Source organism: Nyctereutes procyonoides, unplaced genomic scaffold (assembly GCF_905146905.1).
Source record: "Nyctereutes procyonoides isolate TBG_1078 unplaced genomic scaffold, NYPRO_anot_genome, whole genome shotgun sequence".
In the NCBI taxonomy this organism is placed as follows: Eukaryota; Metazoa; Chordata; class Mammalia; order Carnivora; family Canidae; genus Nyctereutes; species Nyctereutes procyonoides.
Genome location: NW_026575139.1, coordinates 29,829,778 through 29,843,416, shown reverse-complemented (window position 1 = coordinate 29,843,416; position 13,639 = coordinate 29,829,778). Strand labels below are relative to the sequence as shown.

Sequence of the window (13,639 nt, the reverse complement as noted above, 5' to 3'; positions counted from 1 at the left end):
TCGAACCAAAATTTCCATAAGAAAGTGATTTATTCTACATTCTTCCCATCAAAAAATTACTTTGAATAAAAATCTTTTTAAGATTCACAGGACATGACCATGAACAAAAATATATTTTTTAGGTTACATATTTATCTTTTTGGTCTCTGCACCAGGTGTGGGGCTTGAACTCACAACCTCAAGATCAGGAGTCACAAGTTCCACCAACTGAGCCAGCCAGGTGCCCCATGAATACAAAATATTTTAAAATATTATCTCCATCTCACCTTTTTAAAATTTGTTTTGGTGTGTATATTTCATAATATGAATATCAATATACTAATATAACTTATTACAAAATAAATACACACATATCAGATAGAAAGCTCAAAAACTGCTGGAGTGTGGAACCAAAAGTTTTCTTTCTTTCTTTCTTTCTTTCTTTCTTTCTTTCTTTCTTTCTTTCTCTCTCTCTCTCTCTCTCTCTCTCTCTCTCTTTTCTTTCTTTCTTTCTTTCTTTCTTTCTTTCTTTCTTTCTTTCTTTCTTTCTTTCTTTCTTTCTTTCTTTCTTTCTTTCTTTCTTTCTTTCTTTCTTTCTTTCTTTCTTTCTTTCTTTCTTTCTTTTTGGGGGGGGGGGGGGGAACCAAAAGTTTAAAAAGATCCCAGCCCCAGACTACCATGGCCTCTCAAAGATCTGTTGAAGTGGCCACCAGAGGGCACTATGGGAGCAAAGTGGAGACCCTGGAGTAGACTTGGAATCCTGAGACACTCTCTCCTGGTTACTAAGCTATTTCCCCTACCCTTTTGGATTGAACAACCTAAAACCCAATACTTCCTACAGCACCTTAGTGTCCCAAAGTGAGGAGGATTCTCTGGGGCCAACATACCAGTGGGAACCAGCACCTAAGCAGTTCTGATTTCTTTACAGATGAGGGAGGCAGATGCCAGCGATGGGCCAGAAGCCCAGGATGTGGCCCACAATTAGGCCCCTGTTGCCTGGGGTCAGGGAATTCTCCAGACTGAGCTCAGGGAGGAGGATGGTGAGGGCAGGGGAGAGGAGGGAGCTTGGGAGACTAAAGGCACAGAGCAGAAGACCCACCTTCCACAGAGATGTCCTGGATGGCAAAGCGGAGGATGATGGTCCAGATCATGCCCAGAGTCATTTTCACATTCCCATCCACGATTTCTAAAGAAATGGCATCAGGATATGTTAGGATGGCTTTTAGCAGGGGCAGAGTTAAAATTCCCGGAGTGCCCACATCACTGAGAGTACAGAGACAGAATTCAAAGACCACACAGCTCCACCTCTAGGGAAAAGTAAGAATGTTTTTAAAAGTACTATTAGGCATCACAGGTGCCAGGAAAGAAGTTTATTTGGGGGTGATCCGGGACACAGGGTAGGAGAGACCAATTTCACTGGGTACATTAAGGAAGGCAAGAGAGAAGGGGGTGTCCTCACCAGCCTGACAGAGAAGAGGGAGAGGTTTCTAAATCATCACAAATGTTCTGGCAACTTTGTGAGGTGGGGAAGTCTGGGTAATCACAGCTCTCAAATTAGCCATCCACACACAAAAAGCCAGTGTAGGGAACAGAAAGCAATCAATCCAACGAAGCTTTGTAAACTGACATCTTGAAGGATTTACTAACTCACAAATCAACCCCATGGCATTACTTGGGTATCAAAATACATATTTAAAAAAAAATCAAACAACAGCTTCCAGATCACAGTTAAGAGATAACCCACTAAATTCAGTCTAAGCAACACTTTAGATTTCTTTAAAAATGCTATAAATTCTATGAAGTAATTTTTTTTTTCTTTCTTTCTGTATCAAGCCCAGAAGCAGGGAATACAAACATAAGTACCTGTCCTTAAGGAGCCCAAGACATGGAGTTCTTTATGATCTTGGGGGCTAAGCCCATGACAATCAAATGCAGACTCCTTGCCTCCACCTGCTTCCAAACTAGGAGACAGTAACTCAGCCCCATGGCAAGGTACTCTCAGCTAACAGTCTGGCATCCAAAGAATATCGTATTTTTTCCAACCTGAAAAACTAACTATGGGGAAAAAAACCAAAAAGAACCATGAGAAGGGGTGACTTCCAGGAACTCCCGATATCCTGAGCCCATGTTCACTAGGGTCTGCTTCCAACAAGTGTCTTAAGCAAGAGTAGATTCCACTAAAGAAACTACATTCTAAGATCTCATCCCCTTTCTCAAAAGGGAGGGCAACACCGCATGCTGCTGTATATCCAACAAGGTACAGAGCACTGCTGCTGCTTCCCAGTGAGGCAGGTGACTCTGCTGAGCCTGTGCTAGGGTGCTGAGGTGGACAGGTGACCACGTTGGACAGGAGACAGGATGTAACTCTTCCTGCTAACAAGGGCCTTTCAGAGCCCGTCCCAGAGCCCCAGACACCAGCAGGGCACAGATCTGAGTGGGAGGAACTGGATAAGACACAGAGAACAGAGTAGGGTACAACCGTCTTCTTGAAGATGTACAACAGCCAGGTAGCACATTGCAGAACATGCTGGGAGGACACAGAGGCAGGTAGTAGTTAAGAATCAGTTCATAAAGATTTTATTTGAGAGAGAGAGAATAAGCAAGAGGAGTGGCAGAGGGAGAGGGAGAAGCAGATTCCATGCTGAGCAAGGAGCCCAATCCCAGGACCTGGGATCATGACCTGAGCCAAAGGCTGACACACAACCCACTAAGCTACCCAGGTGCCCCATGAGTTGGTTTTTTAAAAATGCCCTTTCATTTGTAACTTCCAATGGTTTCGTATCTACAACATTTAAACAGTTTATATAAATTCATAAGGAAAAAAGCCTAAATTCCTAATAGGCAAAGGACCTGAATAAATACTTCACAAAACACAAAATATAACCAATTTATAAGTATGCTCAATCTCCCTTGTAATTAAAGAAGATATTTCCCCAGCTATTAAATTAGCAAAGTTAAAAACACTTTAATGTGTGTTGATGGTAACAAGCTACGACACTGTGGCTAGAAGTGTAAATTGGTTTCAAAACAAAAAACAAAAAACAAAAAACGGGCAGCCAAGGTGGCTCAGTGGTTTAGCGCCACCTTCAGCCCAGGGCGTGATCCTGGAGACCTGGGATCGAGTCCCACGTCGGGCTCCCTGCATGGAGCCTGCTTCTCCCTCTGCCTGTGCCTGTTCCCCTCTCTCATTTTCTCTCTCTCTCTCTCTCTCTCTCTCTCTCTCTCTCTCTCTGTCTCTCATGAATAAATAAAATCTTTAAAAAACAAAAAAACACTCTCTGGGGGTCCCTGAGTGGTACAGTCGCTTAAGCGGCAGATTCTTGGTTTCAGTTCAGGTCGTGACCATAGGGTCATGAAATAAAATCCCATGTGGGCTCCATGCTCAGTGCAGAGTCTGCTCTGGATTCTCTCTCCCTTCCCTCTGCCCCTCTCACTCATGCAAGTTCACAGGCTCACTTGCTCTCTAATAAATAAATCTTATTAAAAACAAAAAACAACAATACACTTTCTGGGAAATAATTTGGCAACAGGATCAAGCATCTTGAAGTTTGACTTTTTGACAGTGAAATCTACCTCTACGAATCTATGCCTAGCCAATAATCTGACATGCAGGGTACGGCTGCCATATAAAAGAGCCTGTCATGGCCCCAAGCTGGAAACCGCGAATATACCAAGTACCAGTGTGACGGAGTAAATCCCCTGCCCCCATCACTCCTCTGCTCAGAACCCCCATGGCTAGGGATCTCTGGGTGGCGCAGGGGTTTGGCGCCTGCCTTTGGCCCAGGGCGCGATCCTGGAGACCCGGGATCGAATCCCACATCGGGCTCCCGGTGCATGGAGCCTGCTTCTCCCTCTGCCTGTGTCCCTGCCTCTCTCTCTCTCTCTCTGTATGACTATCATGAATAAATAAAAAAAACAAATTAAAAAAAAAAAAAGAACCCCCATGGCTTCCCATCTTACTCAGAGTCAAAGCCAATGCCCAGTGAGGCCCTGAGAGTGGAGGGGGCCCCACCTCCTCCTGCTACACGGCCTCCCCGTAGCTCTCTCTTCCCTGGGTATCCACGGTCCCTCATCTCCCTCCATCTGCTCTTCATCTGCTCCTGGAAACCTCCCACTTTACTCCCTGCTTGACTCTTCTCCATCTGACACGTGCGTGTGTGCGTGCGTGCATGCGTGTGTATTTTCTCTCTCCCCACTTCCAGAACATAAGCTCCATGAGGGGAACAATTTTTTTGTTTTACATCACTGCTTAGAGCCCAGCATAGCTCCTGGCACAAAGAAAACCGTCCATCAACATCTGTTGAATAAATGAATGAACGAATGAATACCGGAGGGCACTACACATGTGTAGGCAGAGGTTACCCAGGCCTGTGGCTGGGAGAACAGAGCTGCACTCAGGCTCCTCCAGGGAAGGACTCGGGTCTGGAACAGAGCACAGCTGTGCTAAACAATTAACACAGCCACTAAAAATGACATTCACACGTTTTTAATGACTTGGAGAAATCTTTATGATATGAAGAGTAGAAAATGCAAGACTTAAATTTCATGGACATTTTCAATACAGGAGGCATCTTTTTAAGGTCTAGAAGAGGCATTAAAAAAATGGGGCCACCGGACCTTTCCAAGAGTGTGACTACAGCCCCGGCCCCCACCTGTGCCCCCATCCTGTGGTCCCCTCTTCTGCCCTACTTTCGAAGGCCAAATACCTGGGCCTCCTGCTGGCCTTGGGCTCACAGCCCTCCCCAGCACTAAGGGAGACAGTGGCTTCTTTTTTGGGTCTTGCATACTTATTCCTCTCTCCCTTCCCCAGAAACCGCCAGGATTTTTTGCTCACTGAATTCTCACTCATACCAGATCCTACAAGAAACAGGAGAGCCAAGTACAGGCAAAAAGAGTGGGGTGTGTTGACACCCACGCCCTACCCTAGCCTCGGGGCCCACTGGCTCCTTGTCCCACACCCAGAGCGTAGCCCCCCAAGCGACCCCCAGGACAAATCCTTTTCCCAGGCATCTATGTCTGGAGCAGGGACACGCCATCTCCCAGCAGCTTATGTCAGGGGGCTGCCAGGCATGCTGAGTCTAAAAGGAAGGTCCCACGGCCACAGCTGGGCCATGTGAAAGAAACATGAGGATAGACTACAATGTCTGATTGTCTGATGTGGGTGCGGGAAGAAGGCGGCGGGGGTCGGGGGGCATGTTTCTGCCATTCTTGGTCTATAGCCAGCCAAGAAGCTGTTGGCATCCTGTATTTACCTCCTGCCTCCACTCCAGGGGTGCAGTCACCTGCACATGATTCAGAGAATGAAGACATTCCCCCTCAACAGAAACCAGACCCCCCCCCCCTTAACCAGCTTGCAGACCAATGCTTTAGCTACTGCACCACCATCCCTCCGCCCTGAGGACAGGGGATAAATCTTCAAGACCATACCCAGGCTCTTGGCACCCAGAGCCATCAGACTTTCCCCGCCCAAAGATCTTAGGATAAAAAAATCCTGGGGATCCCTGGGTGGCGCAGCGGTTTGGCGCCTGCCTTTGGCCCAGGGCACGATCCTGGAGACCCGGGATCGAATCCCACGTCGGGCTCCTGGTGCATGGAGCCTGCTTCTCCCTCTGCCTGTGTCTCTGCCCCTCTCTCTATCTGTGTGACTATCATAAATAAAAATAAAAATTAAAAAAAAATAAAAAATCCTTCCTGGTCCTCTCACCTAGTTAGTTAAATCCCAGTCTCTCACCTAGGTCAAGTCTCAATTCCACTAAGTCTAGACATTCTAAATCAAGTGCAGTACTGGAAAGCCCAAGGATCTACTCTAATCCCTCCTGGATGTACGGAGGTCCCTTGCCCTCAGCCTCCACCTGAACACCTTCAGGAACAGGGGCCATATACCCCTCCAGGGCACCCATTCCATTCCATGCCCATAGGTCCTTCCCGTTATCCAGAATCAGCCTGTCCACGGGGTCTCCCGGGCCTGGCGGTGCCCCTCAGGGGCTCATGAGAGTCTAGTCCTGCACCGTGTGATAATCCCCCTGTGATAATCCCACCGTGAGGTCTTGCCCACGCTGGGCCTGCTTCCCTCAGCCCAGAATGTTCTTCAGGGTAACCAGCAGCATCTCTCCCCGCCCCAACCCCTACGAGAGCTCATTCCAAGTGATCTGCTCCACTGCCTTTTATTTTATAGTCTAGAGCAGTAAACTTCATTTCATTAAAATAAACAAAACCCATTTGTGGCCTCATCCAGTTTCCTGGCACAACAGAGCAGTCACCCCAGCATGATCTTAGCACTCAGTATGAAACGGGAGAGGTGATTTCAAAGCGGAAGGCTCAGCCTAACGCACAGACTCCCTAGGGCAGTGAGAAGAGAAGGATTATCTCATGTTGAAGGAGCCTTTCCAAATCTTTAAAGAAGCGAGGCCTGTGTGAAAAAGAAAAAAAATTAGAAAGCTGTGGCCAGCTAAGCTGACTTTCCGGAAGGTTGAGGTGCTGCATGGAGTTTATGCCCAGACCTGTCTTTGCTCCTCACCCTCTGCTGGAGCAAGCGTAGCCAAGCTGACCCGCCACTCCGTGGCTGAGGAAAAAGCAGACAGGAAAGTCTTGTCCTCAGCCCCCACGCACCGCATCTGGAGTGATGGGAAGAGGTTCAGACCCCAGCTCCAGAGCCCAGACTCCCAGGTTCAGCCTGGCTCTGCCACGTGGAAGCAGTCTGGCCCAGAGACCGTGCTCAACCACACCACCTGCTTCCACCCTAGCGACTATTCTAAACCTCGGCTGCCTTGATTATAAAATGTGGCTGCTGATGGTCACCCTACAGGCCTGCTCACAAGTAGATGGGGACAGCATCCTGTCTAGCCAGACAAAGAGCTGGAACCAAGTGCTATTCTCTCCCACCTTCCCCTTTGGACTTCAGTTTTGTTTTTAATTTGTGAGGTAGCTATTTAATTTTTCTTTCTAAAAATCTGGATTTCTGGCTTCTTTTGAAAAACTGGAAGATCTAGCAATGCTGGACCTGTATTCCCAACAGATGATTAGATCTGCATGGCAGGTGCCCCACTTAGGACGTGCTACCCCCAGTTCTCCACAATCCCCACCCTTCCCTACCACCACCCCTGCCCCCCCATACATCCTTTACTTGCCCCTGTGGGCATGTGAGCTTGCACCAGACCAGCTGAGCGCCACCTTCTTTGGTTTCCCAGCCCTGCTTAGTTGAAACTTTTTCAGCCAAGTCTTTAATCTTCCCTAACAGAGCAAACTACTCTTTTCTTCTTATTAAGAAGCAGAGAATATGTCCCCACTCACAAAACAAGTACCCTGCTATGTGTGAGTCCTTTGAACATTTTCTGAGCACCTGCTGTGTGTGTCACACTGTTAGGAGCTAGCGCCACACAGACGTGGAAGGCATCAGCTTCAGCTGAAGGTGTGCTGGGACACATGGGGCACCACCCATGACTGCTCAAGTGTTAGCTTGTGTCCCCAGTAAGGTAGGGGTTGGCAAATTTTTTCTGCAAAAGTGTGATAGGAAATATTTTCAGCTTTGCAGGCCATTCGGTCACTGTCTCAACTATTCTGCCAATAGTAGCAGGAAAGCAGATAATTTTTACGAAAACCCATGCCAGCTGAATTTGACACCACGGCCTATTGTTTGCCAATACTGTGCTAAAATTTGTGTTTGATGTAGCAACATAAAATCCCTCAATTTCTAGGAAGAAAGGGGGGCAAGGGAGGGCTTTAAACTCATCAACCAGAAAACAGATCTGCTTCTATGATTTACTGGAGCAAGTCCTCCACCGTCTTCAAGAGGCCACTTTTCAGGGGCATTTCTTTGGTATCATACAGACCTGAGTTCTGGCTTTGCCACTTACCAACACTGGGATCTTAAGTAAGTTATTTCATCTTATTAGGCATGTGTTTCCTTCTCATCAAATGAGGATAATAATTAGAGCCACCAGAGAGTCTGTGAGAGGGTTCCAGGAGATCGCTGGTACAAAGGGCTTTGGCACAGTACCTGCCACAGCCTGTGTGCTCAGGGATCACAGCCGTGCACATACCTCCAATGATGAATGAACGGATAGAAACTTGTACTTTCTCTAGATTTCTGACACCACACAGCAGGGGCCCAGTGAGTCTCGTCTGAATCCATGGGGTGCAGTCCTGACACGGCCTGGCCACAACATTCCGTTCTAATCACTTCTACCCTCCCCAAATCCTTCAGTGCCATCACACTGCACACAAGACTGCCTCTTTTAAATAAGAACAAACTAACAACTATTTATATTGAGCTTTAAAAAAATTTTTTTCAAATGAAGGAAAAGAGAGTCAAGAAGCTAATCTGCAGAGAAATGCTATAAAGATTGTTCCTGAAGGCTTCTGGACATTGGTCTTCCCGGGGCTCCGTGGGGCCTCAGGGCAGCCTTCACCCTCCACCCAACCCGTGTCTGACACTCTCCAGGCAACAGAATTCCCTGCCTCGGGCAGCAAAGCAGACAGGCCTGTGGGTGAGGGAGGTGGCATGCCACTCTCACAGGATCTCATGGCACCAGGATTTGGTTGGAGGCGGTCAGCATCAAGGTGAGCCCTTGCTTTTCCAGGGAAGAAGTTGTGGAATAGTCAGGAAGGGCCTCTGAGTGGGAGGGCAGCCAGGCTGAGGCAGCAGGGAGTGATGGTCAAGGCAGAAGGAACTGCATATGCAAAGGCACCCAACCCCTTCTAATCCATACTGCTTGGCCTGGGGAGATGTGTGGGCACTTTAGATGTGGGGGGTGCTGAGACTAGATGGGAATCGTAGTTGTTAAATGAAGAATCCATAGGTTGACCAGATGGGGGTGCTGGCAGCCCCACTTCCAAATGCACCCAGGGGGTGTGGGAACCCAGGAGTCAGGGCAGAAAAGGCCAAGAGAACAGGAAGCAGGATATGAGGTGTGGTGGAGCAGCCAGAGAAGGCCTCACTCACCTTCAGCTCCAATGGACACGAGCTTGACACCCTTGCTGGCTATGAAATCCAGGGCCTTGTTGACGTTGGAGATCTTGTGCACTCTCATTTTGCCTCTCTCCGGCTTGGCCAAGCGCTCCCCTGAATACGGACCAAGAGGGAGGGGGGGGGGGTGGTCAGATGCTGTTTCCCAGGAGTGGGGCTGCTCTCATGATACCCTCACCCAGGTGCAGCTGAGTGCCCCTCCCACCACCACCAGCAGGGATCAACAGAGAGAGTGGACCCTGCCTTTCCTGCCACTTCTCAAACCTACCACTTGCCTCCACCCAACAGATCTGTAATTCAGCCCCACGTGTCAGGGACTTGGCTGGGCACTAGGAATACAGGGGTGAGCAAAACAGTTCCCTGCCTCCATGCGCTTACGGACCAGGAGGAGACAGACCTTCAACAGAGAGACACACAAATGTACGCACATGAACAAACACCGAGAAAGATAAATGCTTAAAAAGAGGATGCAGAGGAGGGCAGGTGGGGGATGAAGGAGTTGTGGAACAGTCAGGAAGGGCCTCTGAGTGGGAGGGCAGCCAGGCTGAGGCAGCAGGGAGTGATGGTCAAGGCAGAAGGAACTGCACACGCAAAGGCATCCAATCCCTTCTAATCCATACTGTTTGGCCTGGGGAGATGTGTGGGCACTTTAGAATATTCTGAAAAAGTTCCCTAGTGTTTACGTGGAGCTGCCCACAGTGTTCCTCTCTTACTCGAGAACCGCTGCCTCTCGTGGGCATCCTTGGCTCAGCTCTAAGACAACTCTCCACCAGCAGCCCACCCCCTCCTCCAACTCAGGTTCCAGGACCAGAAGCTGCAGGCAAAGAGCCAGTTCTCCAAACACCCCAGCAAGGGTGAGCACTTCCAGCTTACAACAGAGGCCCTCAGGGACCCCTTTTAAACTAAAACTAAGGGCAGGCTCCCTGCTCAGCAGGGAGTCTGCTTCTCCCTCTGCCCCTCCCCCTGGTCCTTCTCTCTCTCAAATAAATAAAACCTTTTAAAAAATAAATAAATAAATAAACTAAAACTAAAAATGGGTTATACGCATGCCCATAGCTGGGGAAGGGGCACATAGCTTTAGAGTCTCTAAAAGGCCAGAGACCCCAAAATGCTAAGAACTATCAGCCTGGAGTCCGAGACTCAGGACCCTTGCACCTGCCACAGTCTCCAGCCCCACCTAACCACACGTCCCCTCCCCGCCACACCCAGCACATTAGTAGCCTGGCTGAGAGCAGGGCAGCCACGATGTGGGAGCAGCACTTCTCCAGGGGGCCTCCCAACCCCCCAACTTCTAGAGAACAGACTTCCTGCCGCAGATATGATTAGGCCTGGCAGCTCCAGGGAAGCACAGCTGGGGTTTTATGATTAAATTAAGACTTTCCACTAGTGGTTCTCCCAAGGCTGTGGTCATTGCTTGGCCTCCCCAACAAGGTACTCTACCAAGCTCCTGGGCAGATGAAATGCCACAGGGACTCCCTCTCATAGGATGGATAAGGTGACACCCCATCCCACTCCCCCACCTTGCAGGCTGAAGGCTCTTCTGCTGAAGCCCCAGCCCTTAATCCTGCCAAGCACGGGCTCCCTAGCCAGCCCCCAACTGTACACACTGGCCAGCACAGGACTTCATTGGGACAGGGGAGGCAGCAAGGCCAGCAGTTCTCAAACTTCAGATACCCAGCCCCCTCTCCCTGCCTCCTAAGTTTTTGATTTACGAAGTTTGGGGTGAATGTGCAGGTGGAGAAGCGGTCCCGTGGGTTCTGGTGTCAGTAGTCCAGGGACACCACTTAGAGGACCTTGAGGGGCAGCCATCCCTTCCTTCTGTCATTCTACCCACCTCAAAGACGTTCGAGGACGAAATGGCAACATCTTAGTGACTCAATGTCCCCCACTCCAGGGGAAGAGACAAGCCCCCTTCACAGACGTGCACAGGTCCCCCTTGGGCACAGGCCCACCTGTTCAGTGGTGGTTATGCAGAAAAGCCCACTTCAGGGCATCTGGTCACTCTGATATTTGTTGAGCATCACATACATGCCAAGTACAATCCTGAGCACTTGGGACACAGAGATGAGACCATCCCGTCCCCCCAAGCAGCTCAGGGTGAGATGGGGAAAAGAACAAATGGGCCAAAAATGATCATGCTGTGGGAAAACTGACATGACCAAAGAATTAATGGGATGTTACAGGAGCCCAGAGTTGAGCAGCCACTCTTATGGGGAAAGCTTTCCTGGACAGAAACCCTGAGCTGAGTTTTAAAGAATGAAAAAGAATACTAGGTTTGTTTAAACTAAGAAATGTTGGAAGAGGAGGCAGTGAAGGACATTCTAAAAGGAAAGGCAGTTAGAGGAAAACAGTATGGCAGTAGCTAAAAAATATTAAACACAGAATTACTATATGATCCAGCAATTCCACTTCTGGGTTTATACCCAAAAAACTTGAAAGCAGGGGCTCAAACAGGTAGATGTACACCTGTGTTCACAGCAGTGCTTTTTGCAATAACCACAAGATAGAAGCAGCACAAACGTCCAAGAGAAGATGAATGGATAAACAGAATGCGGTATGCACCTGCAACGAATATTAGCCTTAAAAAGGAAGGAGAGCCTGCACATGGATGACCCTGCAAGACGTCACGATGAAATAAGTCACAAAAGGACATATACTGGATGAGTCCACTCATACGAAGTGCTGAGAACAGTCAAACAGACTAAGAGAAGGGTGACTGCCAGGGGCTCAAGGGAGAAGGGAATGGGCAGTCGCTGTTTCCAGGGCACGGAATCTCCGTGCAGGATGACAGAGAGGTCTGCAGATGGTTGGCGGTGGCTGCACAGCAATGTGAATGTACTTAGTACTTAGTGAAATCGAAAATGTTCAAAATGCTAAGTTTCATGTTCAGTAGATTTCTACCACGCACACACAACCCCCCAGCCCTACCCCCACCCCACAACACACAGATTTCACCTGCAAGTGGATATTTCAAAGTGTTGGGGAACAAGTCAATTGGAGCTTCTGCAGAAGTGCAGAGAGCGTGTCCGTGGTGAGGACTGCCTGTCTCTTGGGGTGGCAGAGGGCCTGAGGTCTGATACCTTTTTGGGAAGTCAGTTGAACACAAAACAGGTGCCAGCTCACAATGGATCCTGCAAGCTATACTAAGGAATGTGGGCTGCAGGCTTCGAGCCCTGGGAAGGCTCTGAAGGGTTCTAAGCAGGGAACAGCGAGACCATATTTGGGCCGTCAGATGGCCTCTCTGGCTGCAGTGTGGGTGATGGGACTGTGGCGGTGTAGAAGGAGCTGGGAGGGGGTCAAAGGCCTCTGCGGATCATTGGGGTAAAGCTGATGCAGGCCCATACTGACACCACGCAACAGAAGTTAAAAGGTAACAGAAGAAGGAAATAGAATGAACATAACCTGAATGCCAAGTTGGCAAGCAAAGCAGAGGAAGAGCTGTCTCTAATTCCTACATTAGGTTCGGGAGAAGATGATTAAGATAATAGGAGGAGGGACACCTGGGTGGCTTAGCGGTTGAGCATCTTCCTTCATCTCAAGGCCTGATCCCAGGTCCGAGGATAGAGTCCCGCAACAGGCTCTCTGTGAGGAGCCTGCTTCTCCCTCTGCCTGTGTCTGTATTACTCATGAATAAACAAATACGATCTTGGAAAAAAAAAAAAAAAGATTATAGGAGGAAAGAGATCTGTCAGGGCCAGGGGTAGTCTTGGGCATGCTGGGGAGCGGGGGGTGCTGTGGGACATCTGGGTCTATATGGGGCCTGAGGGAAAAGGCTGGACTGCGAGGAAGTCTGGGACTCACTGGCATCAAGGCAGAAGGTAAAGTGAAGAGAGTAGCTAAGATCACCCAGTGTATAAACCAAGATAAGAATGTTGGAACTATCAACCTCTAAGGAATGGTGGAGGAAAGGTATTCATAAGAAAGAGGAGCTCTGCATTCAAGAGGAGCTGTCCCTCCAGATTTCTGGACATCCAGATTCTACACTGGAGGCCAGATAAGGAAGCGGGATCCTCTAGATAAAGGAAGAGAGGGACTAGTGAAGCCACAGTTTAGAGATGGTCAGTCATGGTTACATGATGACCATGCAGTCCTAGCACTCTGGAGGGGAAGGGACCTCTGAGACTACCCTTCAAACTGCCTCTTTGTGCAAATGAGAGTGCTGAGGCAAAAAGGCAGTGACTTGTCCAAGGACGTGTGGATGGCTGGCAGCAGAGCTGGGACCAAACGCAGCCTCCTAGTCTGAATTCACACATGTCGCCCACAACTTCTTTCAAGAGACCCAAAGCTCACCATGACCAAAGGCAGAGCAGAAGCAGAGATGTCAGGGCAGCATTCCCAAAGTGGCCGAACCCAGCAGGCAGCACCTCGTCCTCGGCCAGGGTGGCCCACCTCACCTGAGATGACCTCCAGCAGCAGCATGAGCTTCAGTCCATCCCGGAAGTCCTCCTCGATGTTCTCGATCTGCGTGCCCGCCTTGCGGAGGTGGGAGTTGCACCATGCTGTGAACGTCTGGGCAAAGGAAAGAAGAGCAAGCAGTCAGGCTCCCCATGAGTCACATGGTCTCTGAGCCTTCACAGGGGCCCCAGTGGGTCTCCAGGACCTACCTGCCTCATGCCCTCTCCAATTGCTGTGTGTAAGGCGTGGGTGGGCACACGTGGGATGGACAACGCAATACCCTCTAGTGACTCCCCTCAC

The 13,639-nt window shown here is 49.2% G+C and overlaps 1 protein-coding gene across 3 annotated transcripts in view; it reads right to left on the bottom strand.

Annotated features, from left to right (window-relative positions):
• Positions 1 to 13,639, bottom strand: part of ACTN1 (actinin alpha 1) — a 96,509-nt gene that overhangs the window by 29,889 nt on the left and 52,981 nt on the right. For all 3 annotated transcript variants that reach the window (XM_055303618.1, XM_055303620.1, XM_055303619.1), the window contains exons 2-4: positions 13,339 to 13,453; positions 8,921 to 9,040; positions 1,079 to 1,165 (exon numbers count right to left, since the gene is read on the bottom strand). In XM_055303618.1, coding sequence (XP_055159593.1) covers positions 1,079 to 1,165; positions 8,921 to 9,040; positions 13,339 to 13,453 — 322 coding nt within the window. The remainder of the gene's footprint in view (positions 1 to 1,078; positions 1,166 to 8,920; positions 9,041 to 13,338; positions 13,454 to 13,639) is intronic.